Raw genomic sequence first — 27214 nt, forward strand, 5'->3', positions numbered from 1 at the left:
CTGTGGGATGGGTGCTGTGGGGTGCTCCTTTCCAGGCAGCAGAAAGCAGGGGAAGATAAAGCCGCGTCTGAGCCAAAACATTTCCATGGAAATTGCCTCCAGGTCTGTGATTGCCACCTAACCTGGGGCAGCCGGGGAGGCCTGTAATCTGGGGAGAGGCTGTGGGCGGCCGGATGGGAAGCTGGGGACAGGCGGCTGCTCTGCCGGCAGGGAGAGGAGGAAGACGAGGACGAGGTGGAGTAGGTGAAGGAAGCAGGAGCCCCTGTGCAGCCCTGGGAGCTGTGGAGATGGTGAGCGATTTCATACCGTGTGGTGCCGGAGCTAGGGGGTACCCCAAGAGATTAGCAGGGACAAGGCTAACACGAATCAAAGGCAGTCACTTTTTTGGGTTGTGGATGTGGCTGTGGTGGAGGCCAGGAGGGTGAATGGGCTTGGAAGGGCAGAGGATGAAGGAGGGGAGGGTTGGGCCTGGGGGGCTGCTGGAGGAGGCAGTGGTGCCCGGAGCGCTCTGTGCTGAGGATGCGTGCAGGAGGGACCTGGGCAGCGGTGGCTGGGCAGTCTGTCCGTCCAGCCCAGGATGCTGCCCCGATTTTGGAGGCTCCCCAGCACAGCCTTAGCGGGGACAGGAGCTCGCGGGACGGGGCGAGCCTGAGGATGCGGGTGGGAGCTGCTGGGCAAGCCAGGGCGGGGGCCAAGGCTTAGGTGCACCGGGCAGGGCCGTGGGCGGCGGGCGGAGGGGCGGATCCTGCCCGGCACTAAAAACCCCAGCAGCTCGAGGCGTGCGCCTTCCGCATGCAGCATGTGTCACCTGCCGCCCGAGAGGCCGCTGTGCTTCGGCAAAGTGCTCCCGATATGCATCCCTTGCCAGGCACGGCCCTGCGTGAACGTGAGTCTGTTCGGCGCGCCCGGCGCGTTGCGTGCCAGCGTCAGCTCTGCTGCGGTTGGGCTGGCAGGAGTTTTGCCAGAAACTGCAGCGCAGCTGGCGTTTCGCCTGCCTCTGCATCCCCGGGTACGCGGGGACTGCTTCTGCACAGTCACCTGAGGGACAGCCACCAGGGTCCTCGTGACACAGTTCTGGGGCTTGGGGCACTCACTTCCCCATCGCCACGAGGAGATTCCTTGAATTTTCCCGGTGGTGCACTGGGAGCAGCCTGTGGGGTCTGACCGAGGAGGAGAGGGGGCTCAGGGGGCTTGGAGGGGCCCGGGCAGGGCGGAGAGCAGGCGGCGTGCTACGGGGCGGGTTTGCTTTGCAGCTCTGCTCTGCGCCCTGTGGCATTGCACCTGGGTGTTTCTGGTTTTGAAGACCTGCAAAGCAGGGATGCTGGAGCTGCAGGCTCTGCAGAGCTGCACGTTTGTCCTGCCGAGAGAAAGCATCACACTTTTATAGAGGAGATCTTGATATTCTGTCATCCCTTCTGTGCAAGGATTTCACTTGGGTTGTATCATGTCACGAGCGTCTGTTTTGTTGTCTTGGCTTCCTGAAGCCTTCCTGCAGCTTGTTTCTCAGCTGACTCTAGATAACAATCTTGGTGGCAATGGGTTTGTTCTGCAGCACGGTGCTTTTCCAGGTGGAAAGGGTGAAGGCTCTGCCTGCGTGCGGTCTCTGCGCACAGCCGCCGCTGGCCTGGGATGTGGTGGTGCGTAACGTGGCATTACACTGCGAGGCCTGCCTGCCTCTTGGCTGCTGCTCCTGGAGAGTGCCATCTTCTGAAACGGAGAGTGAAAAAAAAGGCTGTGGCCTTGATGGCTTCTGTAACACTGCTGGCCCGCTGCCCGCGTGTCGTGGTGCCTGGGCTCTGCCATGAGGCACTGGGCTGCTGCCCCGTGGCACGGGTGCGCCAGAGCCGTACCCCAGGAGGCTGGGCAGGGTGCAGGGTGCTGCCCCGTGCCTGCTGCGTGGGGTGGATGCTGCGGGTACGTGCTCCGTCTGTCACATTTCAAAGAAATTCAGAGGAGCTTCCAAGTGCTGAAGGGCTCATCCGTTTTTGGTTTTCAGTCCCATTTCTCTGCGTAAAGCTCATGCATGCCATGACGCTGAATCCAGAAAGGGGTGGAAGGTGGATGCTGTGTCGTCCATACTCTTTTATTGTCTGTGCTGACAGCCATAATGCCAGAAAAACAAATTTTTATTTTCTCTGCTTGTTTGATCTGCTGCAGTAACAGCACGCAGAGCTTGCACAGCCCTCCACCTCCCAGGGCGCTGCGTGAACATGACGTGCGTGCTCTTGCCACGAGTAAATAGCATTTGAGGAGCAAAAAGAATAAAGGAGAGGTTAGTTTGTTATTCTTTGTGATATATGAAAGAACTATCAGCCCCATCCTGAAACCATGATTCCCTGGGTATTCATGGGACATGGTGAAGGAATGCATCCTGCAGGATTTTTTCACTTGGAACAACTATTTGGCTCTTCTGGGCCTGAAAAGTTTAACTTCAGTTGAGTAACAAATTCATGTAGTCTATTAGTCACTGTCTGGCTTGAATGGAAACACTTAGCTGACCTGGTTTATCTGCGCCTCCATCTCCATGGCTTGGACTGGTCTCCGTGCTGGCTACTGGGTGCCGTCCAGCACGCTCGCTGCAGGGCTGTTTGCGCGGCTGCCGCTCCTCGCTGTGGCCTCGCGAACAAGCCGGGGTGGTTTCTGGAGGAGCAGTTGTCTTTTATTAGACTGGCAGAGGTGGAGAAAAGAAGCAATTTCCTCCTCGGGCTTCTGCTTTGGACCAGCGAAAAGGGGGCTCCTTGCTGGGGCTGTTTTTGCAGCCGGGGCTGGATCTGGCAGCAGATGAGCGCTCTCCTGCCGCTGTCGCGCTCCCCCCGTCCATCCCTTCCCACTGGGAAAAGGTCTGGGCACGGTGTGTGCCGAGCTCTGCGTGTTGTTGAGCTGGTGCGGAGAGACAGGCAGACAGGATCCAGGCTTGGTATAAACACACTGCACCTGCAGAAATCTGCAAAAATTGAAGATTTTGCCCACTTCAGACATAACACACAGTGTGCGCAGGGTAAGGAGCAGGGCCGCTGGTGCATATGAGTGCTGGTACCCGTACAGCAGTGCCGTAGGCAGCATGGTGGGGTCGGGGCTGATGCAGGCACCCGGAGCCATGAGGATCCCAACGCTCACAGCACGGCTGGCAGAGCTCAGGCTCCAGCCTCGCACCCTGGGAAAGCTGCTCGGAACCGTCCCCATCCCTCAGCTGCACGCTGGTGCAGGAGCGCCCTGGAAAAGCTGATCAGAAACACAGCTAATATAAAAAAAAAAACACGACCAAGAGCTGTTTTTTTCCAGTGCTGGCCAAGAAACGTGACGCTGAACAAATAGGAGAAAATAAAACAAAAATAAAACTCACATTGGATGTAGAAACGGCCTTTTAATTTGCAGGATCGATGATGTCTGCGTGCAGAAGCCTTAATTTCAGATCCGGTCTTTAAATGCAAATGTCACTTTAAATAGATATTCCTGCGCGCACGTTCTGGTGCCTTTTGCCATGTAGTTAATGGATTGCTCTCTCTGTTAGTACATTCTTGTCTCATTTTGTATCCCCATACATTAAATTGATAGTTTGGGGGATTATTGCTCGTTCCAAGATTACATGGGTGGAGTCCCCTTTATATGGCTATGCTGGTATGTAGTGAATTTGAATTGGCACAGCAGAAAACTTGAAAATTTGGAACAGATAACTGTCTCCTATCTTTATATGGGAACATCAGAGTTTCTAGCTTTATTCTGGGGTTCTTGCCATTCCAAATATAATTTATTCTTTTATATAACTGTTTTCATATGATACACTCTTCAGAGTGGATAATGGTTTGGGGAGGAATATAATCCTTTTTTTTTTTTTTTCCTTTCCCCTCCAAGGCTGTCTTCCCAATTAATGAGATTGAGAACACATTCCAAAAATCTATTTTCCCCTCTGGGCTTTTTATAATGCGCTCGAATTATTCTGTAGCGCGTCTTGTGCTTCCTTTATGGAGTTTGATGCCTAAATACTTGGTGGTGGTTGGACGGCCGGAGCCCGTGTAAGTGCTTAGTGCCGGGAGTCCCGCGGCTCCGACCCCGTCTGAGGGGTCCCGGGGTGTCCCGGTGAGCCCCAGCACATCCTTCCCAGAGCCTCGGGGTGGCGAGGGGCATTCCTAGAGCTGTGTGTGGAGTTTGGGGGGGTTTCCCTGGCTTTTAATGCTTAGGGTCTCACCTGTAACGTGCATCAGTGATGTTGCCGTACATTTCTCTCTGTTTGAGCGATTTGTGGGGTATCTGCATTGCCTAGAAATGCATCCGATGAGCAGCCCGGGCTTTCTGCCCAGCTCTGCCCTCAGTGGCAGCCGGCATTGCCTTCTGAGGGTGCACGTCTCCCAGCTGTCAGTGATGGTGCTGCAAGGAGGCAAATCCAGCCTAAAACCAACACAGCTGAGCCACCGGTCACCAGGATCACTGTCCCGTGTGGGCTCGCCCTGGCTCCCCTGGGCACCCATAAAATCACAGAATCACAGAATCACAGAATATCCCGAGTTGGAAGGGACCCACAAGGATCGAGCCCAACTCCCGGCACTGCACAGGTCTACCCAAAATTTTAGACTATGTGACTAAGTGCACAGTCCAATTGCTTCTTAAACTCCGACAGGCTTGGTGCCGTGACTGCGTCCCTGGGGCCACCTGCACCTTCAGCAGGGCTGCAGGCGAGGAGGAGGAGGCTGGAAGCGGGGCTTGGCGTGCCTGGGAAGCCAGAGTCTGCAGGGGCAAGGGCGATGTGCATGGAGGTGCTGAAGGAGCGTGGGCATTGGCATCTGCTCCCACAAGCCTGTAACGTATTAATTTTGGAGAGCTTTACAACTCCAGAATGGTTTGGCTGATACGCCTCAAGCCCTGGTTTTGAAAGAATCACTTTGGGTTTGAGACTGGAGATGCAGATTTTTTTTTTTTTGCCTGGTGGAGTTATCTCTGTGAAGTCAGGGTCCGTGAGAAAAGGGTGCTCAGCACGGCCTGCTGGCTCGCTCTGGGCCACCGAGGAGGAGGAGGCCACTGTTTCCCGGCGTGCCTGTCATTTTGCAGGCAGCTCTGGCCTTTCCACAGGGTCTCAGCAACTCAGGAGCGCGCTGCGGTCTTGTTTGCATCATGCCACGAAGGATGGGCACGGGGCCAGCTGTCGGCAGCCAGGTTCCCAGAAGTGAGGGTTTGTATTTACATATTTTGACTCAGACATTGTATAACCCCTGGGAGCCGCTTTCTGGGCCAAAATAATGAGAGACCTGTTCTCCGATGGTGTTTCAAGCGCTGGTTGGACGCTGTCCCAACGCGAGGGCTGGGTTTTGCTTGGTCCCCAACTGGCAGCCTGGTTGACGTTGCTGCAGGTCCTGCATGTGCAGGGTTATTAATAGCTCGCCAGGGGTGCAGCTTGGCCGGATCCTCTCCCTTCTCCAGGTGTGTTCCTAAAGCTGTGACTTCACGGCCGAGCGCACCGTGCTGGGTGGCCTCAGTCCTGGTCTCTGGGGCAAAGCTTTCGTTCCCTGTGCGGGGACAGGGGACCCTCGTGCTGCATGGGGACCCTCGTGCTGGGCTCTGCTGGTGCTCGGGGGCTTGTCCCCGCTGAGGGCTGGTGGAAGATGGGGTATTTCTTTGCCTTTTGGATCCCAGGGTTCTCCCGGTGGCTGCTGGAAGCTGGAGCTGCTCCTGGGCTTGTGCCTTCCTCGGTGGCACCAGCGGGCACACGGGGCTGAGCTTGGTTTCAGCTCAGCCCACAGATCCGCTCCGAGGGATCCTAAAAGCCACTTCTCCCTTACCAAGCTGAACGCTCATCCTCCTAGCCCCAAGACAGCAGCACCCATGGGTGGCGATGCTGTTGGTACAACCCGAGCCCAATTCGATGCAGTTGACCCAACAGCCATGGCCAGGGGGAAAACAAGGGAGGTGCAGAGGTCGTCCGAGGAGAGGTGGGCTGCCTGGGAGGACAGGGCTGGGTACGGGGCCACAAGGCTGCTGCCCCAGGAAAGGAGCTCCTGGGGACTCAGGGCCCTGCTGGGCTTCTCCCTGGGGAGCATCACCCTCATGGTGCCCCCCTGCTGCCCCTCACGGGCACCCTGTGGCACATCCATCGCCAGCCCCAGCTGCAGCCCGGGGTCGCCGGCGTCCCGGGAGCGTGCGGCTGATGGAGAGGAGCAGGCAGCGGGGCGGGAGCCCAGTCATTTGCCTCCCGCACTATAATTAGCTGGGTTGGCGGGCAGACCTGCTGTCAGGATGAATGACACACAGCACGGCTACAGGGATTGCGACGCAGCATTTAAAGGATCTGCCGGAGAACAGGGTGTAATTAACTGCAGGGCCGCGGAGCTGGGAGCTGGCTACACGGCTTCCAGCCTTTTGTATTTCCTTTTTTTTTTTTTCCTTTCGGTGATGAAATACGTAACTTCACCTACAAACCGGCATAAACACGCGCAAGCTCATAAGCCCGGAGATAAAAATACCAGGCGGGGCATTCATGCAAGAGCAGGCAGCTGCCCCCCCTGAAAGGAAGCAAAAGAGAAACCCAGGTCCTGGTGGCAGCGCTGGCTCAGCCTCGCTGCACCCCCATGCACTGTGCCGAGGGCTTTCTGGTATAAATAGCAACACATCCATCCGCACGTCTAGGCCCTGATTCTGCAAACACTTAAGCCCGAGCATAGCTCTTTCCCGACGTGCTTAAAGTTGCAGTAATAGTTTGCAGGCTGTAATCAAGAAAGAAAGAGAGAGAAAAAAAAAAAAAAAAAGGTAGAGACCAGCACATGCGCAGCGTGCTGTTTGTAACAGCTCTCAGCTGCTTGTTAGAGCTCCTGTCTGCTGCTCCTCCTGCAGCTCCTTCCCCACCTAATTAAGGGCCTGATGAATGCAAACACGGAGAGAGGGTGCCCGTGCCTGTGCGAGTGTCACCCTGCACGCTGTTGAGCTCGCGGAGTTTACGAGCTGCAGCGGTTTTGGCAGCGGCTTTACAAGTTTTGCGATGCAGAGAAACTCTCCTGTGAAGCAGCAGCAAGTGGATGCCTCCTGGGCTGTGTCAGCAGAGCTCGTGGAATCCCTTGGAAAAGAGAAACCTGTCGATAACGAGGCCGTGCATCCACGCACATGGGTGCACGTATCAGTTAAATCCACAGGCATCTAGCAGCGCAGTATGGGTGCAGCGAAAGCTTTTGTGGCTGAGCTCTGTAAAGAAATGCTTTGAAGCTCTGCTCGGTGTTAGCGTGGGGTAGGGGCTGTGAGGGAGCAGCCCTGTTGGGGGTCTGGGAGGGGGCCGAGGGTATGGGGCAGGTGGGGAGACACCGGGGGGACAGGGCAGGCTCCGGCTGGTGCAGGGGCTGCAGCGAGGAGTGGAAATGGATGTGTTTGTTGTGGGGTGGCTGTTTTGGCAGAGGCTCGTTAGCAGGCTTGGCTTTCCTCCTGTAGGAAGGCAGGCTGTGGAAGGAGCCCGTCCTCGTTACCCAGGTGGAGGAGAGGAAGGTTTTGTGCCACACCAAGCCCAGTTGCCTGCACTTAATTGCCTGCTGTAATGAAGGCAAGGGAGGAGTGCGTGAGGTTGCAGGGCTGTGCCGGTACGGCTCTTGGGGCCCTTCCTCCTCGGTCCCACCTGCAGATATCTGCTCCTCTGTGCAGTGCCCCTGCAGCTCCTGGGAGGATGTTGGGAGCTCCTCCAGCCTCCCAGGCATGTGTTGTGCTGCTCTGCCCTGCTGCGGAGCACCTGGAATACTTCAAGGCACCTCGCTTGCGTGGCCGTGTAGGTAGCTCTGTAGGTGAGGGTAGAGGCTGGGTCGGACTCGTGCTCGAGAGCAGAGCTGGGACGTGCTGGATGCTGAGCAGGGAGGTTTGGGGACCATCAGCATCCCCTGGCTGTGTCGGTCCCAGCAGGAGGCAGGATCACGATGGGAGGCCAGGGCTGGAGCTGGGGCTGCTGTCATGCACATCCCCGTGCCCACCAGTGCTCGGGGGCTGCCTCTGCCAAAAGGGCTCCTCCAAGAGATCAGAGCCTCCAAGAGGCACGTGTCCTTCTCCTTCCTGCTGCTCTCTCTGTCTCACCATATGTAGCTTGGCCTGTGAGCTCCCCTGCCACCAGATTTTGGGGCTAAAGTACCGGATTTTGTGCCACAGGTGGGTCATGCTGAGTGCCAGGCTGCACCGGGGGAGTCAGCCCTGGCGCAGAGGGGTGCTGTTAGCAAGGACGGGTGGACAAAACCTCCGAGCAATCCTCTCGCATCCCCGTGCTCTGAATTTTCCTGCCCTTCCGACAGTCAGGCATCGCCTCCCGATTAGTCATAAATGCAGCATGCTGCAGATACGCCGAGCTTGGCTAAGGGCTGTGCCTGACAGCACAAACCACCAGGATCTCGCTGGGGGGGGGACGGGCAGCACAGCCACAGCCCCCAGCACACCCTGCCCTGCCTCGGGGCCGAGCAGCTGCCCCCGTGCCCAAATCCCACAGGAGCCAGCCTGTCCCCTCCCAGGACCTCGGGCACGGGTGCAGCCATCCCAGCAGGCAAGGAGGTTTGCGCAGGGCAGCTTTGCAGCGTGGACTTCAGCCCACAGGTTTATTTCCCTGCTCTTCTAGCAGGAAAAAAGAACTCATCCCTCGGTTTTTGCCTGCTTTTTGTATGGGCATTGATTATTCTGGGAGTTACTGAGCTAGAGTTTATTGGAAGGACTCAGAAAGCTGCCACCTGCAAGCAGCTGCCTGTCTTTGGGGATTATTTTGGTGTCGTTTCTAAACAATTGCATGAGGCTTCTTCAGCCTCGCTAATAACTTCGGTCTCCGAGGGACGCTGCCCGGAAAAAGATGAGCTGAGATTACGCTCGGCAACATATTAGGAGAGTAAAAAGTGCAAGAGGATTGATGGCTGCTGGTGTGAATAAACAGATAATGCAAAACCTCTGCCTCAGCCCCTCCGTGGGCAACCTCGTTTGCAGCGCCGTGCCTGTTATCTCCCCAGCTTGGCTGAATTTCGGAACTCGGTGCCGTCCTTTAAAATGGTCTCATCTTTTGTGTCTGCGGCGCGTTGTGCTAATTCTTGCTGGGGACCAGCAAGGCTGGCGGTAACTTGCAAAGTAGTTTACTTAGTGCCTGAAATGTGACATTAAGAAAATAATTTCAGGTGCTCAGCTTTGGCCCTGGCTCTCGCAGGTTTGCAAAGGATTCGTGAAAGTGGTGGGTCATGGTTTGAACGAAAAGCCAAGCCCACGGATGCCTTTGACATTTTGTACAAAATGTGGTGTTTAAAAGGGGATTTTGGGGCAGTGCTGAAGCCAGCCAGGGTGCTGTGTTGTTCCTGTGGGGTTGCTCTGTCCTGCGGGTGAGGAGCTTTGGGAAGAGCAGCGATGGAAACACCAAAGGGGACATGGGCAGGCACTGCTCTCTGCGTCCTGGTGCTACAGGGCCAGCCTCCGAGAGGGTCCAGGTGCTGCTGGTGCTGCCCCACTAGCCCAGGGGGCTGAGCTTTTACAGGCAGGTTAAAAGCAACCTGCAAGGGGTGCTTTTTTAACAATCTGGGCAAGTGGCCTTATGGTGGTTCCTTTATGGTAATAAAACCACTCTGATCTCTCAGTTCATCCTTTTAACCTTCCTTTTACCCTCTTACCATTTCTAAGGTGCTTCTTGTGATGTTGCATTTTTGGAGGCAAGAGCAGAAGGGCTGTGAGCATCACGCAGAGAGGTCTGGTGTTCAAAACAAGCGCAGCACCAGCCTGGGTCAGTTATTCTTACATGGGGAGGATTCTGGGGGTAATGGTAATGACCTTGGCCATGCTTGGGACAACACTTTCTTAATCAAGTTGGCAGACAATCCCCGGTCTTGGCAGTCTGCATTCTGGCCCAGGAGCTGTGGATGTGGTGCCAGCATCCCATTCTGCTGCTCCCTTGTTTTGCTGGGGCAGTTTGCAGGGGCAGGAGGTCACCATCAGCGCCCATCCGCATTCAGAAGGGTGTGTGCCCCCGAGGCTCAGCCCTGCTGTTGAGCAATGCCCCAGGGCACCGCTGGGCTCTGCAGGGCTTGTCCAGGCCAGTCATGGGCTCCCTCCTTCCCTGCCCATCCCCACTGGGAGGTGCTGGGGGCTGCTTATGTCCCCTGGGTGCCCCCAGGCTCAGTCCCCCTAGCCGTGTGTCTCAGGAGGGTGTGATGGAGATGGGCGCAAGCCTCGTTGAAGTATTTGTTTTAAAAATACATGCTGAAAAAAAAGAAAAAAAAAAAAAAGAAAAAAAAGACTCTCTCCATTATTTCATTAAGGGATTTAAAACGTGCTTCCTAAACCCTGAGTCATCAATGAAGTGAGCAAACGAGAGGCAGCGCCACGGCCCCGCTGGAGGGTGACTCACGCTGCGTGGGGAGGCTCGGAGCACGCGGGGGGCTCTTTGAACTCAGGGATGCTGCCACTCCCCTTGTCCCCCCGGGAAGGCGAGGGTCTCCCTGCAGCATCAGCAAGCCTCCCAGAGCCTCTGTGGCTCCCGGAGTTATTTTGGTTGTGGAGCTGTCATGCCGCAGCCTCTGGAGACCCCAGCTATGCATGGATGTGCCTGAGCCACCAGCAGATGACTCTCCTGGCAGCCAGTAGACCACCAGTAATAATGCAAGCACGAAGGCAGGCATTTGGTTTTTTATTGTATGACTGCACAGATAAAAGCCTCCATAGCCTGTATCGGTTCAGGAGGAACTATCCTTCCTTTCAGAAAGCAAAGAAAAATGTTAAGCCACCTTTTGCTCATTTTTGGGAGCTCTCTGCCTCTTCCAGTTCCCAGGCACAGACAGGAAAAGAAGAGCTCTCCCGAGGTCCCTGTAAGGCCAGGAATTGTCCCCTTGGCACATATCTCCATGCCTTATCAGGTCGGCTTTCTAAAAGCCCATAGAAATGCTGCTCTACCCCTCCCCTCTGGAGCTGGCTCAAACTCTGCTCAAGCTGAGCGCCAGGACGGTTTTCCTAAGATTCCAGCTTTGTGTTGCCTTCCTCTGTTTCATTCCACTGTTTCCTTATGGTGGTCTTTCCACCCAGGGGTCCTTCCCTCAACCACTTCTTGGCCATCGTCCCCTCCTGCTGCTGTCAGCCAAAATTGCCATACTCTGTGGGGTGGTGCCGGGGCTGTCGCTGCCCCAGGGTGTTGCTGTGGCCACCTCCAGCTGCCGCTAACCCATCAATTGCACCTCTCGCAGAGGTGGTCAAAGCACGTCCTCGCCCCTTGCGTGTGCTCAGCAGAAAGTCCTGAAATGCGGTGGGAATTTTGCCTGGTTGCCGCTCATGGTTCCTCTTTCTTCCGGGAAGAGAGGGATGAGGCAAAGGAACTGGGGAGGCTCAGGCACAGAGAGGGAAGAAAGAGCCTGAGGTCAGCCAGCGGGGTGGTGGTAGAGCCAGGAGCTGATCCACAGCTCTGGGCCTTGCTCCAGGCCTGATTCCTTGGACATGTTGCTGGAATTCGGCTTTCCCTCCTCGATAGCTATGTTCTTAATAAGGCTCAAAATCAGATGTTTTGGCTAGTCCCTGCTACAATCGCGCCCCATCTTATTGTTTTGTTTTTCCTCTCTCCGAAGCTAGTGCCTCCCCGTTTCATTCCAGCTCTCCCATACCCTCCCAGTTTCCTGTGACTTAAAAACCAGCTGCTCGACAAGCTCCCACCACCATCTGGGAGCATGCCCGTGCAGCTCATCCTGCCCAGGGGCTTGCAAACGGGGCTGAGCGGCTGTGCCCATGGGGCTCTTGCTGCTGGCCGTGGCCGATGGCTTTGCTCGCTCCTCACCAGCTCCCTGCTGGCCCAGAGCTGTTGAAGCTGGGCTGGGGTTGGGCTGCAGGATGCACATCCCCGTGTGTCACTTGGAGGGTGCTGAGGAAGCTGCTTGCAGCTTCTCCTTAAATACCGCCAGCTCTCCGCGATCCCTGCTGGCACAGGGATCCTATGAAGCTGAATTTGTTGTGGCTCGGGAGCTGCGTTGTAGCCGTAGTTTGGGAACCGTCCCTCTGTGGTTTAGATGTCGAGTTTAAAGAAGTAATGAAATGTCTCGTGGGAGTGCTGTGCCCGAAAGAGTGGAGGTGTTCCCGAAGTGGGGGCTTGCTTTCAGCTCTGCATCCAGGAATTTACCTGCTTTGATGGTGAAGTGGAGCGAGAATGAGGCAAGTGCTGGGCAGAGGCAGTGCAAGGACATTTCCCAAGGAAGACCACGAGGGTGGTGAAACAAATGGGCTGGCGAGGAGCCTTTCCCTGTGGGGAGGCTGGAGGAAGGCTCGTCCCATCATGGGATGAGCGTGAGGGCCGCATACACCCAGCCCCATGCTCCCGGTGCCCCCCAACCCTGGGGGGACACGGCTGGGACACTGCCCGCTGGCCTGGCAGCCCCTGGGGCCGTGGGGTGCTTTGGGCCCGGCTCAGCCCTGCCTGCTTCAAGCCGGGGCCTTCCTCCTCTGCTCCTTTGACCCCGGGTGGGAACAAGGCTGGGGGGTGCTGGCAGGGGCAGTACGGGGCCGGGACTGCTCCTGCGCCCCTGATTAGCATTCGGGCCCGCTGCTCCCCGCTGAAGCAGAAGCAGAGTTTGCCTTCGCCATTGCCTGGCAACCGTGGAGCAAAACTCCAGCAGGCGGCCGGCCCAGCCCCAGCCCCAGCCCCAGCGCTGCCCACGAGCCGACATGCCTCTGTGGGGACACGGGGACGACGGGGACGGTGGTGGTGGGGCCACCCCGCGCTGCGGGCTGCTGGCCCCCGTCCTGGCGGGGCGTGAGGTGAGGACTGTCCCCGAGCAGAGGAGGAGGAGGGGGAGGTTTGGTGGGTCTGGCTGTCCATCCGGCCCGCTGCAAGCATCCTCCGTGTCCTGTGCAGCCTGCCCTCCTGCAGCCCTGGGGTGGCAGTGGCCCTTCCGTGCTTGGCCCAGCTCTCCAGCAGACCCCTGGGTGCCTGGGGTGGTGTCAGACTTTGAGCAGATCGTGGTGGTGGTGGAATTTGTGACATTTCCGCAGGTGCTAGCAAATGGGAGACTTGGAGTGTGCCAGGCTGTCCCTGGTAGGCTTTCACATGCTTGGGGTCTGGTGTGGTTTTTCTTGGTGGAAGAATTTCATCACCCTATCCCCAGGGAGTGGCTGTGAGGTTTGGGGTCTCCTCCAGCCCTGCACCCCATCCTGTTTCCAGCCTCCTGGCGCAAGGTGCCACCCTTCTGCAAGCGGTGGCAGACCTGGCTGTGCCTGGACCCACTGGGTTCAAACCTAACACATCCTTGTGCCTCTGCTTTGACTCTGTCCTGTTACAGCCCCAGCTGCCTGTGGGCTCTGCCCGCGGTGTGCTCAGTGGCTGCAGGTGCCCCGAGCCTGCCTAGGCAGCCCCCACGCACCCATAGGCACAGCTTTGCCTGCTCACCACGCGTCTTCATCAGGGAAACCTGCTTGGCAAAGGGTTAAAGAAACATTTCTGTTTTGTCTTGTGTCTTGCAGAGCCTGGGGTCAGCAGACAAGAAGGACTTTTACCAGCCCAAGTAAGTGCCAGTAGCTGCGGTGAGTAATCGCGTGGAAATTCCCGGTTGGTCCATATTATCAAGCAGCTCTGTGGCTTACTAAGATTAGACATTTTGGCGTACAAGAATAGCTGCCGCAATTACAGGAGCGAGGATAGCAGTGGAAGGGCTGTCAATCGCTTTGGCTTCGGGGCGTACGCAGATCATTAAATCAGGTCAGGAGGAGTCACGACAGCTTGGCTGAGCCTGGGGAGCAGAGCCGGGACCTGGCGGCCGGGCAGCGGGGATGCGGAGGTGACCTCTCCCACCCCTGGCTCCCTCTGCTCCTGCTTTGCACAGCTGCGCTGCTGTGGGGAGCTGAAGGGTTTCGCTCCGTGTCGCAACGGGCTGGTCTCGCGCATCTCCACAGCCCCTGCGTTGACATTGACGCCTGTCTTCCTCCGTCAGCTTAAGTGCAAATCGCGGCGAGCCGCAGGGGTGAGAGAGAAGGAGGAGGCTCTCTGGGGCCACCGTATTCATGAACACAAACAAAGGATCTGCAAATCACCCCACCAGCTCGAGCAGTTGGTGACTTGGTGTGTGCCCTTGGCCGTGGCTCTGAGCAAGCTGCGACAGTCCATAAGCGAGCGAGAGCAAGCGGAGCACTTACAGTGCTGTCGACCTCTGCGACCCGTATTGAAATGCAAACAGAGCTCGCTCTCTCAGGCCGGTTATGTTGTTGCACCCAGCACTTCCAGAGCCTTGCGGCAGCGTGGCACCTTCGAGGCAAGAAGGTTGTCTCTTTGCTGGAAGGATGTGTCTGATAGCACGATGGGTTGGATGGAGGCGAACTCTACAAAAACCCATGGTGAGAATTTCAATTCCGGCCCTGACCACGAAACAGCTGCGCATTGTGCTGCTGAGCACGTTCGCGTGTCGGACCCTGTACTGCTCCTGTTCTGTCTGGGAGAAGTAAAGCATCCTTATGTTATCGCCTGTTTTGTTCTGAAAAAAAATGCCACAGATGTTTCTGAAGTTGTGGGGTAGTGCTCTGACACGCAGGATCGTCAGTGGAGGGTGTGGTTTGGAGATTTAAAAGGGAATTGGTTTGAGGACATCTTCTCTCCTCCAAAATTCACTGGGCTTCTGCTCTCGTTTTTTTTTTTCCTTCCCAAATTTTTGTTGCTTCCCAAATGTTCCTACAGAGCTGCTCCCAGCGCTGCTGAGCCCACAGCAAGCACTGTGGCTGCATCCTCCCTCCCCTCTTGATCCCGTTTACACTTAGAGCAGATGCATCTGGAGTGTCCTGGGATGCCAGAGTGTGTCCCCAAACCCTTTCAGGAGCTGCTGGCTTGCTGCCTGGCATGGGGAGTGCCAGTTCCTTTGTGTTCCTGGTTATCTGTTGGCTCCTCTCTCTTTAAGCACTGGAAGTTTTTGCAAGCTCAACACTAGTCTCCTGGGCCCCTGCTAAAAAGTCTCATTTCAGAGCTGCTCTGTCCGCTTGCCCCAAGGCACTGACCACCAGCTTCCCAAGACCACTGGCAGCAAAAGACTTCTGAAAACACAGCCAGAACCATTTCCCAGGCTGTTTAATCCCACGGAGCTTTGTGGGAGATCAGAGGGGTATCCCAGGAGGCTGTGGAGTCATCGTAGATGCGATGACAAAATCAACACACGTTTGGCAGGGGATTTATAAATGTGTGCCCGTGACCCCTACTAAGAGTCGTCTGAGATTTCTTATCGCAGCGCTGTTGTGTGCTCATGTAGAGTGCGTGTTTTTGACGAGCATGCTTAGAAAAGACTGAAGCATCTCTAGCGTCCCTCTTCCAGCTGGAGCTTTTGTGAGATTTTGTCAGAGATTTGGAGAAAACATAAAAAAGAGCAGGAAAACTCGTCAGTTTTCCCGCAGGGGGGTTGTGGTGGTAGATGATAGCAAAAACCATAGTGCTGCTTTTGTAGTTCATCTCCTCAGAGAAATGGGGGGCATTTCTCTACCTTACAACGGAGAACGAAGCCTTCCACCTCCCTGCGTGTGCAGCGGGGCCAGGTCAGGGCAGTGGGTACAGGCACAGACAGAAGCTGCTGCAGATCCAGGAGCTCGTCGGTGCTCTCTGGCTCCCTGTGCCACCGTGAATTTGGCCGTGTGGTTTGTCTCATCACAGCAATCTGGCTTGGCCTAATTCTCACCCTATTTATCTTCCTTGGTGGCTGCTCTGCAGCAGAAGTCCGTGGTGCCTCGTGGTTCTGCTGCCCCCAGCTTGCTCCGCTCTGATCCTCCGGCTGCTGCTGGCACCGCCGCTGCCCCAGGCAGAGCCGCTTTTGACACCGCAGCCCTCCTGCATGGCAGGGCTCAGCGCCGGGTCCCCAGCAGCTGGTGGCACTTCGCAGGCAGCCCAGATGCAGGCAGGTCTGGCCGAGCTGCTGAGGGATGTTACATTACCTAACTTGCTGGGATATCACTCGTGTTTTGCAAAGTTACGTGTGATTAAAAGAGGGAAGGTTGAGATTGGGTGTGAGGAAGGAATTCTTCACTCGGAGGGCAGTGAGGCACTGAACAGGCTGCCCAGAGCAGCTGTGGATGCCCCATCCCTGGAGGTGTTCGAGGCCAGGCTGGATGGGGCTTTGGCCAACCTGATCTAGTGGGTGGCATCCCCTGGCAGGGGGTTGGAGCTGGGTGATCTTTAAAGTCCCTTCCAACCTGAGCCATTCTGTGATTCTTTGATTCATATACCTTTTGTGCCCGTATGTTTTTATTGACAATTATTTGCCTTGAAACTAAAGAATAATTAACCTCACACTACAGGGGTTTTACACTAGAAGGGCGAATGCTTATCACTTAAATATTTGTGCATATTGGCATACATGGTTTATGTACACACATATCTCATCTAGCATTTATATATATATGTATATATATATATATATATATATATATATATATATATATATGCAGAAATCTACTTAGTAATTGTATTGAAACATAAATACACAGCACCCTTGCAGTGTCCCAGCAGCCGTGCTCCCCGAGCCCTGCGGGATGCGGGATGGGAGCACAGGCTGCAGCCTGCGGCTGGCTCCCAAAGCTGAGCTGAGCTGGGGGTTTTATCCACACATCCACATGGCCAGGCTGGTGATCGGAGAGAAGCTTGGAAGCAGGTGGCTGGAGGGCCGCCTCTACTGGAGCAAACCTGGCAGTTTTTCCTCTGCTTTTCCTTTTCTGTGCTCAGAGATGGTGCCTCACTGCTGAGCATCCCCCTGCTCGCTGCTTGGTGCCTTTGGGCTTTCACAGCAGGTCCAGGTTAGAGAAAAAGAAAAGGGAAGGAAAAAGAAAAGGGTCCCAGAAGTTTTCTGAGCAATGGGTTTTGCCACTGCTTGTCCCGGGCACAGATTTCTTGCTGGGATGTCCCCAAAGCGATGGGGCAAGCACCCAGCACAGTGCAGTGGGGAGGCAGGGGTCCCAGATAGAGCTGCAGTGATGTTGCTGCCCACTCTGGGGAGATTTTTGGACTTCTGAGGGTTTCACAAGGGTGTTTAGGGTCATTCCAGCTCCTGGCCCATGTCAGGAGCTGCAGATCCTGGCTTTTTGTGTGTCTGGGAGGCAACGTTCCCTCTTCCACATTACATGCAAGAATGCTGCTTGGATCAAGAAGGCTTAATCTTAAAGACTGGTGTCACCTGAGAACTGAATGAACTAGAAAGCACCTTAGGAAGGACAGGCACACAAAGAGCTGCTGTAGCTGAAATTCCCAAGAGAGGAGCTTGACGTACTGGGGGCTACCATGAGTCCAGCACCGCGCCAGCCGTGCAGGATTCATCGCCTGCAAGGGCTCTTCCAGCCTCCTGCTGCATCCCATGAGAACAGGCACAGCACCTTCCCCGGGCTGAGCTGTGTGTCTGATACATCCCAACCTAATCGATCTCATCCGATGCAGCTTGGGGACGTAGCTCCCCACGCAACCCGCCCGCAGCCCCGCTCCAGCTGGGCTCTGGCAGGCATCAGCTGGGGAAGGAGCACCCCAGGGGCTGGATCCAGGGGCTGCCGTGCTGAGAGGCAGGACAGAGGACAGGGCTCTGCTGGGACAGGCACGTCTGCCCGATGGCTGCGGGAAGGGCTGGCCTCACTCAGCAGCCCTGGCAGGGGCTGAGGACGGCTGATTCCCGGTGGCATATATTGGCTCTTCAATGTCAGGCGCGGACTGACAGTTTCTCACTTTCTTCAAACGGAGAAGGAAATTTTCGTTGTAACAGCAGTCATAAAGCCCCCTAGCAAATACCTGGTTTTAATTAAAGTGTCACCGACTCGCTGCCGGAGCTGCCTGCCCAGGCTGTCTCCTCGGCTGGGAGCGGTGCTCAGCTGTCAGGGCGGCCTCGCTGCGGAGCAGCTCACTGCCAGGCACTTGGAGGTGTCAAGGCTGCTGCAGCGACACAAAAGGCTCTCAGTTGATCTGCTCGCTCAGTCCCCAGGGAGGACGTGGTCGTGCAGGAGAGCCCCGATGTCTCAAAGCCCACATCTCGCGCCAGCAGCATCCCACGGCCCTTTTATAGGCGCACCTTATGGCTCTGTCTCCGTTTCGGATGAAAGACTGCCACCCACCTCCCATGCTTCAGCCTCAGAGGTGTAAACACAACCAACCTCTGAAACCGCCTTACGTAAAGCAGCATCTTGTGTTTGTTTTGCCTTGCAGTATTCATTCTGCCAAGACGTCTCTGCAGCTAATTCATTATCGCCCTGCTCTTAAGGTAGAACATTTCATCTTTTACACCAAGGCTCTTCCGTGCCAGCGCTTACATGAAAGTGAGCGTTTCATCGTTGAATCATTATCTTGTAAAACCCTGGCATCTTTAAGGATCTAGCAATCGGTATTTACATCTTGGAAGCATCAAAGGCCGTCATAATCATCTAGATGTGTCCCTAAGTGGGGTGTTCATTTGATTGCCTCCTTGACTCAGGCATTATTATTACAGTGGTAATGACAACAGCATGGACATGCATGCAAGGTCTGACTTCTTTTGCAGTGGCTGGGATCCTCGTCGAGCAACTCAGACTCACCTGCAAAGTGCCAAGCACTGGGAGAAGGAAGCACAGGGAAATCGGGGCGTGAGAGGTGGTGCAGATGGTGCAAGGGGAGCACTGGGGAGAGGGGGAGCAGTGCCCAGTGCTGGCCAGGGGGATGGAGAATGGATCTGGAGTGGAGCTGTCGAGGAGAGGAGGGTTGGCAGGATGGGTGCGAGTGGCAGGAGGTGGCTCCCAGCTTTGGATGTCTGCAGAGTGCAGGAGAAGTCGGTGCTGCAGCCTCCGGCCAGCTCTGCTGCTTTCCTCCCGGACCTTGGGAAGCCTCCCCAGCCCTTGTAAAATAAGGTGGCGTGGTCCTGGCCAGTAGCACTCTGATCCCACAGGGTCTTCTGGAGACCTCCTGCTGCCTCCTGCCCATGGGGGCCGGTGCTGCACAGGTGCTGAGCACCTCTCCAATAGCACCAGGTTACACGCTGGGTAGGTCCTACCAAAGAACACATTTTTGGTAAACTAAGAAGAAATGCAATTCTTAACCATTTTCTTTTTGGGTGCTTGGTGTATGGCACTGCTTGCCCCAGGCCCCTCCAGCTGATGGGGCGGGAGGATCATGGTGGGGTGCTCTGCACCCAGACCCGAGGGCAGGGACCCCCTTCTCTCCCCGTGCCCACATGGAGCCCAACCAAATCCCAGCCCGAGGGAGCGGGGACGAGGAGCTGCTCGGCCTCAGCCCCGCTGGACAGAAGGAGGAACGGCTGGGGCTGGAGGAGCCCACGGTGCCCGGCTCCAGCAGAACTAAGTTTAGGGTTTAGTTGTTTCTGTGCAGCTTTTAATGTGTTAAGTGAGATTACAGTGCAGGCTCTTGCTGTGCTGGTTGTCATAGAAACTTGAAGGGCTTTTTTCTCCTATCCCCCCAGCCCCTTTCTTTAAACCAAAGCTGTATTTTTTTAATCTTTTTTTCTTTTTTTTTTGTAATTTCACCTCCAGTCCAATTAAAAACCTGCTTGGCCCTGATGCCCATCTCCAGCACTGGTGTCTTGCCGTTGTGCTTCCTCTGTCCCGTCCTGCGCAGTCCCGTGAGCTGAGCGCTCTCCTGGTGCTGCCAAGTTGGCTTCTGGGGGCTTGGGGCCGGTCCTCACACTGTGCCCCCCTCTTCCCTCAGGGGAAACGTGGAGGAGACATTCCCTGAGGGCGAAGAAAAGGATTTTCTGGGTCAGCCAGGAGGAGAAGGACAGCGCGTCCAGCTTGGAGAGATGCTGGGGAGGGGAATGCAGAGGGGCCGAGGAGCCGTGGGATGGCCGGGTGTCCCTGGTATGGTGGTGGGGGCACTGAAAAGATCAAAGCTGGGGCTGTGCTGCCTCTTTCTGGGTGGGGAGCACGAGAGCAGCACAGGAGCCACCTATGCACCAGCTGCAGCCCTTCTGCATTCGCTACGCTCGGCATTAATCACGGAAAGGGAATCAGGCGTAGGAAGACGGGCATTCTTTAACAAAATAACCAAGCCTGTGTTCTCTGAGCAGGAGAGCAAAGTGTTTGCGGCAGTGAGTCAACGCAGAGATGCTCTTGGCATGGGAGGGCTCCCACCCACCCGCAGCAGCCTGCGCAGCTGGGGGGGAGAAGTGGCCGCGGTCTGCCCCGCGCCGCTCGGTGCGCTGCTGATCCTCCGGGTGCTGGCAGGAGCCCTGCACGGGGGACTCCTCACAGCCCTGGGGCTTCTGGCTCCCAACCTCGTACTCCAGGAGCCAGCACCCTGCCTGCTGCTCGCTGCCTTCCCATGTCCTCATGGGGACCCCCCAGAGCTGCTCCCTCCGGGGTCACCTGGCTCAGAGCTCCAGGGCCCCCCTGCGCTTCACCGGCATGGGTTTGGTGGGGAAGGGACGATCAGATTCACAGGGTTTGGGCTGCAGGTGCTGCCCACATGCTCCTCTGTGAGCTGAAACAACTGTGGTTGGCCTCCGAGAGGCATCCAACCCTCCAGGCTTCTCAGAGAGGTACCCGGTCCTGACCTGAAACTCTTTGGAGCTTGTTGGCTCTGTGTCTGCCGGCTCGGGGTGGTTGGCACCTGCTGGTTCCTCCTCTGAAATGCACTCTGGTTGGGGGGGAGGGGGGCAGAATTTCTGTCAATAAACTGAATGTAGCTCAAGTCTTTCGAAGCAGGACGTTTTTCCAGCCTTCGGATCAATTTTGTGACTCATCCCTTCAGCCTGTCTGGTTTTCAGTGTCCCCTTTTAAACACGGGCATCTTAATTGCACGAGTGTTTCGCTATCGGACCCAGCAGCGTTATATATATATATAACTCTCCTCTCCCCCAAGAACCGCATCAGCTCTTTTCATCGCAGCATCACATTAGGGCCTTGTGCTGAGCTGTTCACCCGTGGTGACCCTTGAGCCTTCCTGGAGTCTCCCCCCCATCTGGGACACAGCCCCTGCTCACAACCGCGGCCGGGAATTCGTCCTCGTAGGTGTGCGGTGGCGCTGGGCAGCTCCCTCGTACACGGGGTTTGAATGGGCTCGACATTACCAAGCAACCCTCATTTCGCTCTCTCCTCATCAATATTTACTGTTACATCAATCTTGCTGTCACCTGCTAATTTTCCGAGCCAGGATTTTGTATTTTCTTCTTGATCATTGGTGAAATTATCGACTAGCGCGCTCCCCGTGGAGCCTCGCTGAAAACACCTCGCTAACGATTCCCCGTTGACGACTTCTGTTTGAGACCTGTCAGCCGGCTCTTAATCTGTTTAATGTGCTTTATGGATACTGCATAGTACTATCGTTTAAAGTCTGAGTGTGGTGAAGCACTTAGAGCTCTGACTGCACAGACGTAATGTACGCAGCGCCTTTTTCAACTCAGCCTGGATTCACTAAAGAATGAAATCAGGTTCATTTGACAAGATCTCTTTCCCACAAAGACCTGCTGACTGACTTTAATTATAACCTGCATCCTTTAATTATTTCTTAATTTAATTCCAGATGAGCCCTGGCTTCTGGGTCTTACATCTGACCATGTAGTAGTTAACTAGGTCACCCCTACTGCTGGCTCTGTGTATTGCTGCAGCGGAGCCATTTGCCATCTGGCTGCGGCAGCCTGAGCCCTGCTCAGAGCCAGCCGAGTGCCCAAAAGCTCTCCTGGGCTGCTGGAGCATCCCCACGCAGGCTGCCTGCGCTGACTGCTGGTGGTGCTGGGCTTCGGAGATGTCTCCGAGGTTACCGATGGGTTAGGAAAGCTTCTGCTCTCCTCCGAAGTGCCTTATTCTTGCCTTTTTCCCCAAATACAGAATAAGTATTTATTGGCCGTGTTTGCTTTTTCTGTATCATTATCAGAGGCTACTGCCTCTGCCTAAAAATGGGCCAGTTGAGAAAATTTGTTGGGCTCCAAATAGCAGATGTGCGGAGCCTGTCCCAGCCATGCATTTTCTTCTATTCCCTTCTATCTTTAGTTTTCCTTATCAGCTTTCTACACGTTGTAATCTTTCGTAGAGATTGTCCACTCTTTGTTGTGTATTCCATTCCCACTCTGAGCCTTCATTTAGCAAACAGGGTTTTTAAGCCACTTGCTCATTTTCCTAACTGCAAAACGGGGCTTTACAGACGTTCAATAAACCCCACTTACGGAATTCTTATTTTTTTCATTCTATTTTTTCAAAACTTTTCTTTGCCGTCGGTTTCTCCCATCTCCTGCCTTGTGAAAACAGCTGTTTTGCAGCAGGGAGCGTGCACAGCTCTGCTGCCACCATCCTCTTGTTGGTCCACGCGGAGAGCTGCCAGCCTCGGCTGTGTCTCCGGGCAGCCAGCAACTGCTTGACCTTCTGTCGACTGCCGTGCCTTTCAGATTGAGAAGTTATCCTCTGGAGTGTTTAGAAATGCACATGGTGTTTTGCTGCTGGCTCTCTGAGTCTCCTCGCATGTGACTTGCAAACCCACCACTTCTTGCTGTCCGCTGAGAAAAAGCATTTAAGGCTGAACTCGTGCCGCCCTGTGTCAGGTCAGGTATGCAGCGCGGTGTCTTGTCTTGATCCTTGGTGCAAAGGTACATCTTTATTTCTTCACATACCAGTAATAGATCTGTGATTGTAGAGAAAAACCAGCACACATCATAAATATGCAGTGTCCTCCCCTACCTTGCTCACCCCTCCTGTGCAGAGGCTTCTGTCTCCTGACCTCATGTAGCAGGTTTCAGCGGTGTCGAGAGCGTGAAATTTCTGTCCGTGAGTGAAAATTTCCAGTTCCTCGTGCTCCTTACTCACCCTCACTGCCCCACGTCATGTCAAGAGCATGTGCTGGTGGCACGGCAACTTGCTGCCTTGCCTGTCAGCAAAGCACCAGCACCATTTCTGAGGCTTTTGTGGTAGGGAAGGGAGGAAGAAAAGGAACAACCAGATTGTTCTGGCTTTTTATTCAAACACACACTCCTGGTATTTTCTCCCCATGCTTTCACCTGCGGTGCCAGATGGACAGCTGGGCCACAGAGTGATGAGAAATCAGATCAGGCAGCACGCCCTTCAAAAGCTTGTCCTCACCTAAGCCTTTGCACAACCAGCCTGGCTTGTGTCTGAGCGGCTCCTTGGAGTGTGACAGCACGGGAGGTGTTCTTGGGCTCGCCTGCCACAGACGCTGTTCTGCAGGAGAGCATTTTCGTGCTCCTGAGCCTGGCAGGCAGAATCTCCTGGGACACCACCTTCCAAGCCCATCCAAGGCTCTCCAAGCCTTCGTGTTGCCTCCAGCTTGGTGACCTCCTTCCTTGCTCCAGTAGCGACGAGGTGCGGAGAGCTGCAGCCCTGGAGCTCCAAGAGAACCAAAGGCAAGAGTTGCCCACGGTGGTGGAAATGACAGCGTTAGCCTTGAAAGCAGTCAGGTTTCAGGTTTCTGTCAAGCGTGGTGCTTCTGGTGGTGTGGCTTGCTCGGGGAAGCCGGGGGATAATCAGGCAGTATGCTGATTTACCTGGGCTGCGCTGAGCAGACTGTGGGGAGACATGTAGATGGCACTAATTTGCTCAGGGAACAGTACGTCTAAGGACATTAAAGGAGGGAAATTTGTTGCCTTTGCTGCTTCCTAACAGCAGCGTGCGCAAAGGTGAGATCTGAGGCTTGGAGTTTTCCCACAGGTTCCTGTCATTAGCGAAGCCAGGAGGCAGACCAGCACACTGAGTCCCACGGGGGGCAGAGTGGGAAGCCAAGAGGGCACGGGTGCTTGGGTGTCTCTTCTGGCTTGGGGCACCATGTAAAAGGCACCACTTCCAGCATCGCCATCCAGCTCCTGGGGAAACAAATCCCACTTGGGAAGTGCCCAGCCTCTCCCATGACTGCAGAGGGAGCCTGGAGGGGTGGCTTGGACAAATCTCTGCCGCCTGTGCTGCCACTTTGTGGCTTCTGACACATCCATAAAATGCAGCTGAGGGTAGGGGGAGCCTACAGCAATTGCTGAAGAAACACTGGATAGTTCTATTAGAACCTAATTAAAGACCTGGCTGAATCGAGCTGTGGCCAGCACAGGCAGGTTGACTGTTGGGGATCCCTCTGTGTTCAGCGGGGCTGTGTTCAGGTCCCGTTGTCCCTGCCTGGCTGCTCCCAACCCACACGGTTACATCTTTGCCCACCACCAAAGCCATGAGGAAATGGCTCCATGCCCTGGGCAAATGGAAACGCCTGCAGTGCATCGAGAAGAACGAGGTAAAGGAGGCAGCAAAATGAACCCTACCCCACCCGCAAGCAGCGCAATGTGCAATTTTACGTTTAAAAATAGAAAAGTCGAGCCTTCCAAAAGCTTGAATGCCTCAAGAAAACCTCCGGAGGTGACAGGTCTCAAGCAGGGGCTGTTACAGGCTTTTCTTTGTGGTGGGAGATAGGAAAGAAAACGCATCCAGCGAGGGACAGCTCAGCTGTGCTCCTTCTCCCCTCGTGTCAGAGATGCTTTGTTTTCCAGAAGCGCTTATTATTCATGCTGCTGTCTCGTTAGACAGCTGAAGCACAGCTCGGGGCGCATCCAGGCGCAGGCCGTACCGCACGGTGTGGTGGCCGGGATGGGGCTCTGCGCCCCGGCAGTGGGGTTGTTGTTGCTTCCCCGCTGTGTTCCTCTCTTGTCCCTCTTCTAATGGCACGTTGTGTCCCAGGGTGCCAGGCCACCAGTGGGTGGGCTGATCAGTGCTCGTCCTGAGGGTCCTTGCTCTGTTTTCAGCTCTGAGAAGCTGCCGTCCTGAGGGTGCAGCTCATGTGCTGCCGTTCGGGTGTTTTGCCCTTTCCCAGATGTTTCCAGCGAGTCCCCCTGCCTGTGCACAGCACCCCGCCACCCGCAGGAGCCCGGCTGTGCTGGAGCCTTGTCCTGCAGATTTGCCAGTCCCAAGCCCACGGGGTCTCTGCGGGGATGAGGAGGTCCCTGCTCCCTGCCAGCCTGTCCTCACCCAGCGCCACCGGGAGCCCAGATCCCCTCCGCCTGCTTCCCGACTGCCTTGTTCTCACTGCTATCAATTGCTGGCTTCACCAGCGAGGATCCTGTGGGGTCCCTCCAGGGGGTTTCACCCTCAGCACCCCCAGCGGCACGGCACAGGGGGGGTTTTGCTGGCGGTGGCATGGCCGGAGCCATCGGGGCTGTCGGCACCAGGGACTGCTGCGTCCCCACGTGCCTCGCTGCTCAGAGACCTGTTGGGCTCTGCAAGTGAACGCGAAGCCCTAAATACACAAAGGCCACGCTGAAACCCGCACCCCGGCCCAGACATCGGGGGTGTCATTTTTGATTTCCCAAACACAGAGAGAGCCCTTTCAGCCCGGCCTGCTCAGACACTGCATCTTTAATGCCCGAGCACCCAGCGTGTTTCCACTCCCCTCACATGCATCAATCAGGTCTCGGTGAGGCTCTGAAAGAGCCAGTTTGTTAAACAAACACACTTAGTGTAAAAAGTTTATTCCAGTTAATTAGAACTTCATTGCAATGGAAACAAATTACCCGGCTGTCATCTGCCAAGCCAAACAGTAACAAGGCCGAGGGGGTCCTGGCCAGGCGGGAGACAAACAGCCATCTCAGGCAACCTTATTTATGTCCTTTTTATGCATTTCGGTATTTATTTGGACATTCCTGAGCAGGAGAGCTGGGTTAGCGCCGAGCCACACGCCCCAGCACTTGCACAGCATCGGCCGGCACCGGCTGCAGGTTCCCGGTGCTGGTGCCCGTGGCGGCGAGCACGTCCCCGTGGCTGCTCCAGGGACGCAGGAGAGGTGCCAGGAATACGGAGGATGGGGGACACGGGGTCCCCGGCCAGGCCACAAGAGCCAGGAGGAGCAGGGAGCAGGAGCAGCAGGGAGCAGGAGCAGCAGGGAGCAGGAGCAGCAGGGCCGGGCGCTGTGCGGCTCCGCAGCGCCGGGCTGGGTGCTGCTGGCTCCCGGCGCGCGGAAGTGACAGATAAACCCGCGGGATTAGCAGCGGGTAGCGTTGCAGGAGACCAGCGTCCCCTTCCTGGAGCATTAGTCACCCGAGCCTGATGCCGGGGGCGGTGTGCGGGGGGGGCACTTGGTGGCCAAAGTCATCGAGTTACCTCCCCGCCGGCTCCGGTGCCCCTCTCCCCGGTGGCCTGTCCTTGCCCTGCGTCCCTCCAGCCCTGCGCTTTGTCACCAACCCTAGGCATGCAGGGGACCACCGTGGCCGCGGATGTTCCCCCACAGCGTGGCAGGATGGGGAAGAACAGGGTCCCCCCACCTCCCCGGGGCTGTGCAGGGCAGCAGCAGGCACCAGGGCGGGTGCTTGGATTTCTGTGTGCGCCTGGTGGGTGAAGCCCAGGCCCTTGCGCACTCCTCATCGACTGCCCTCGCATCCAGGGCAGGGATTTCTGGTCCCGTGAAGCCCTGAAATCCCCATTTGGGTTTCACGGTGTGAGCGAGTTGCCACCCGCAGCCCTTTGTGCACTTTCCAAGAATGTTTCTGTTGCCGTATAGCTGTGAGCTCACTGTGGCCTGAGCTCCGATGTTTCTGTCTGCGATGGCACATGTTCAGGGGGATGGAAAGCCTGGATCAGGGCACGCATCCTTGGAGGGGCCTGGAAAGGGGAGGATAGCTGAAGGGAACACGGGCAGCTGCAGGGATGAGTCCCAACACCGGCCTGATCTCATCTGAGGGATGTGGGGAAGATGGTGACCGGCACTGGGAAGGACAGATTTGGCTTTGACTTTGGAGCTTGGAAAGGAGCGGAGGAGGGATCGAGGAGTTTGGCATGAGCATCCCGGTTCCTAGGAGCCGGCCGGCCTGCCCTGAGAGGGAACTGGAAAACACAGAGATGAAAAGCAGCGAGGAACCCCGCAGACACACCTTCCTGCCCGAGAGCGGGGCGCTGCCTGCAGGTAGCCACCAGGACCTCGGAGACATGTTTGCTGCTTCTTCCAGACGGGGCAGCGGGCTCTGTCCGTGCCGCAGGTGAGGCCCGAGGTCCCTGCTGTCCCCCCCAGCACTGCCCTGCTGTCCCTCAGCCCTGACACCCCGCGGCCCTGCACCGCGGCCTGGCAGCACCGGTGCACGGGGTGCCGCGCGTCTCCCTCCTCCGGCTGACAGCCCTCTATTATTAGGGATCCTGGTTTTCTGTTTCTACACCGACTTGTTGTCAGGGCTTATTTTTAGCTCCGTTGGTGCCTTGCGGATCCCTCAAGGGATTCTTCCTCTCCCTTTTCCCTCCTGCAGGGTTGTTTGCGGTGCCGAGCCGCCGGCAGGAGCGTTGGGCACCGGCCGCTGCCGCTGCCCTGCCCGCCGGGCTCGTCACCCCCACGGCTTGGCACAGTGCGAGCCCCCGGAGCCACCCTGCTCCTCGGGGGCTGCCAAGC

General features: G+C 56.2%; 1 protein-coding gene across 1 annotated transcript in view; it reads left to right on the forward strand.

The window, feature by feature from the left end:
* LOC309884002 (ankyrin repeat and fibronectin type-III domain-containing protein 1-like) overlaps window positions 1–27214 on the forward strand; it is a gene marked incomplete at its 5' end in the record, with an annotated part of 153051 nt that overhangs the window by 84712 nt on the left and 41125 nt on the right. The window contains one exon of the mRNA XM_082772613.1: window positions 13405–13445. Coding sequence (XP_082628739.1) covers window positions 13405–13445 — 41 coding nt within the window. The remainder of the gene's footprint in view (window positions 1–13404; window positions 13446–27214) is intronic.

This window comes from Aythya marila (genome assembly GCF_965140915.1).
Source record: "Aythya marila genome assembly, chromosome: 15".
NCBI lineage: Eukaryota > Metazoa > Chordata > Aves > Anseriformes > Anatidae > Aythya > Aythya marila.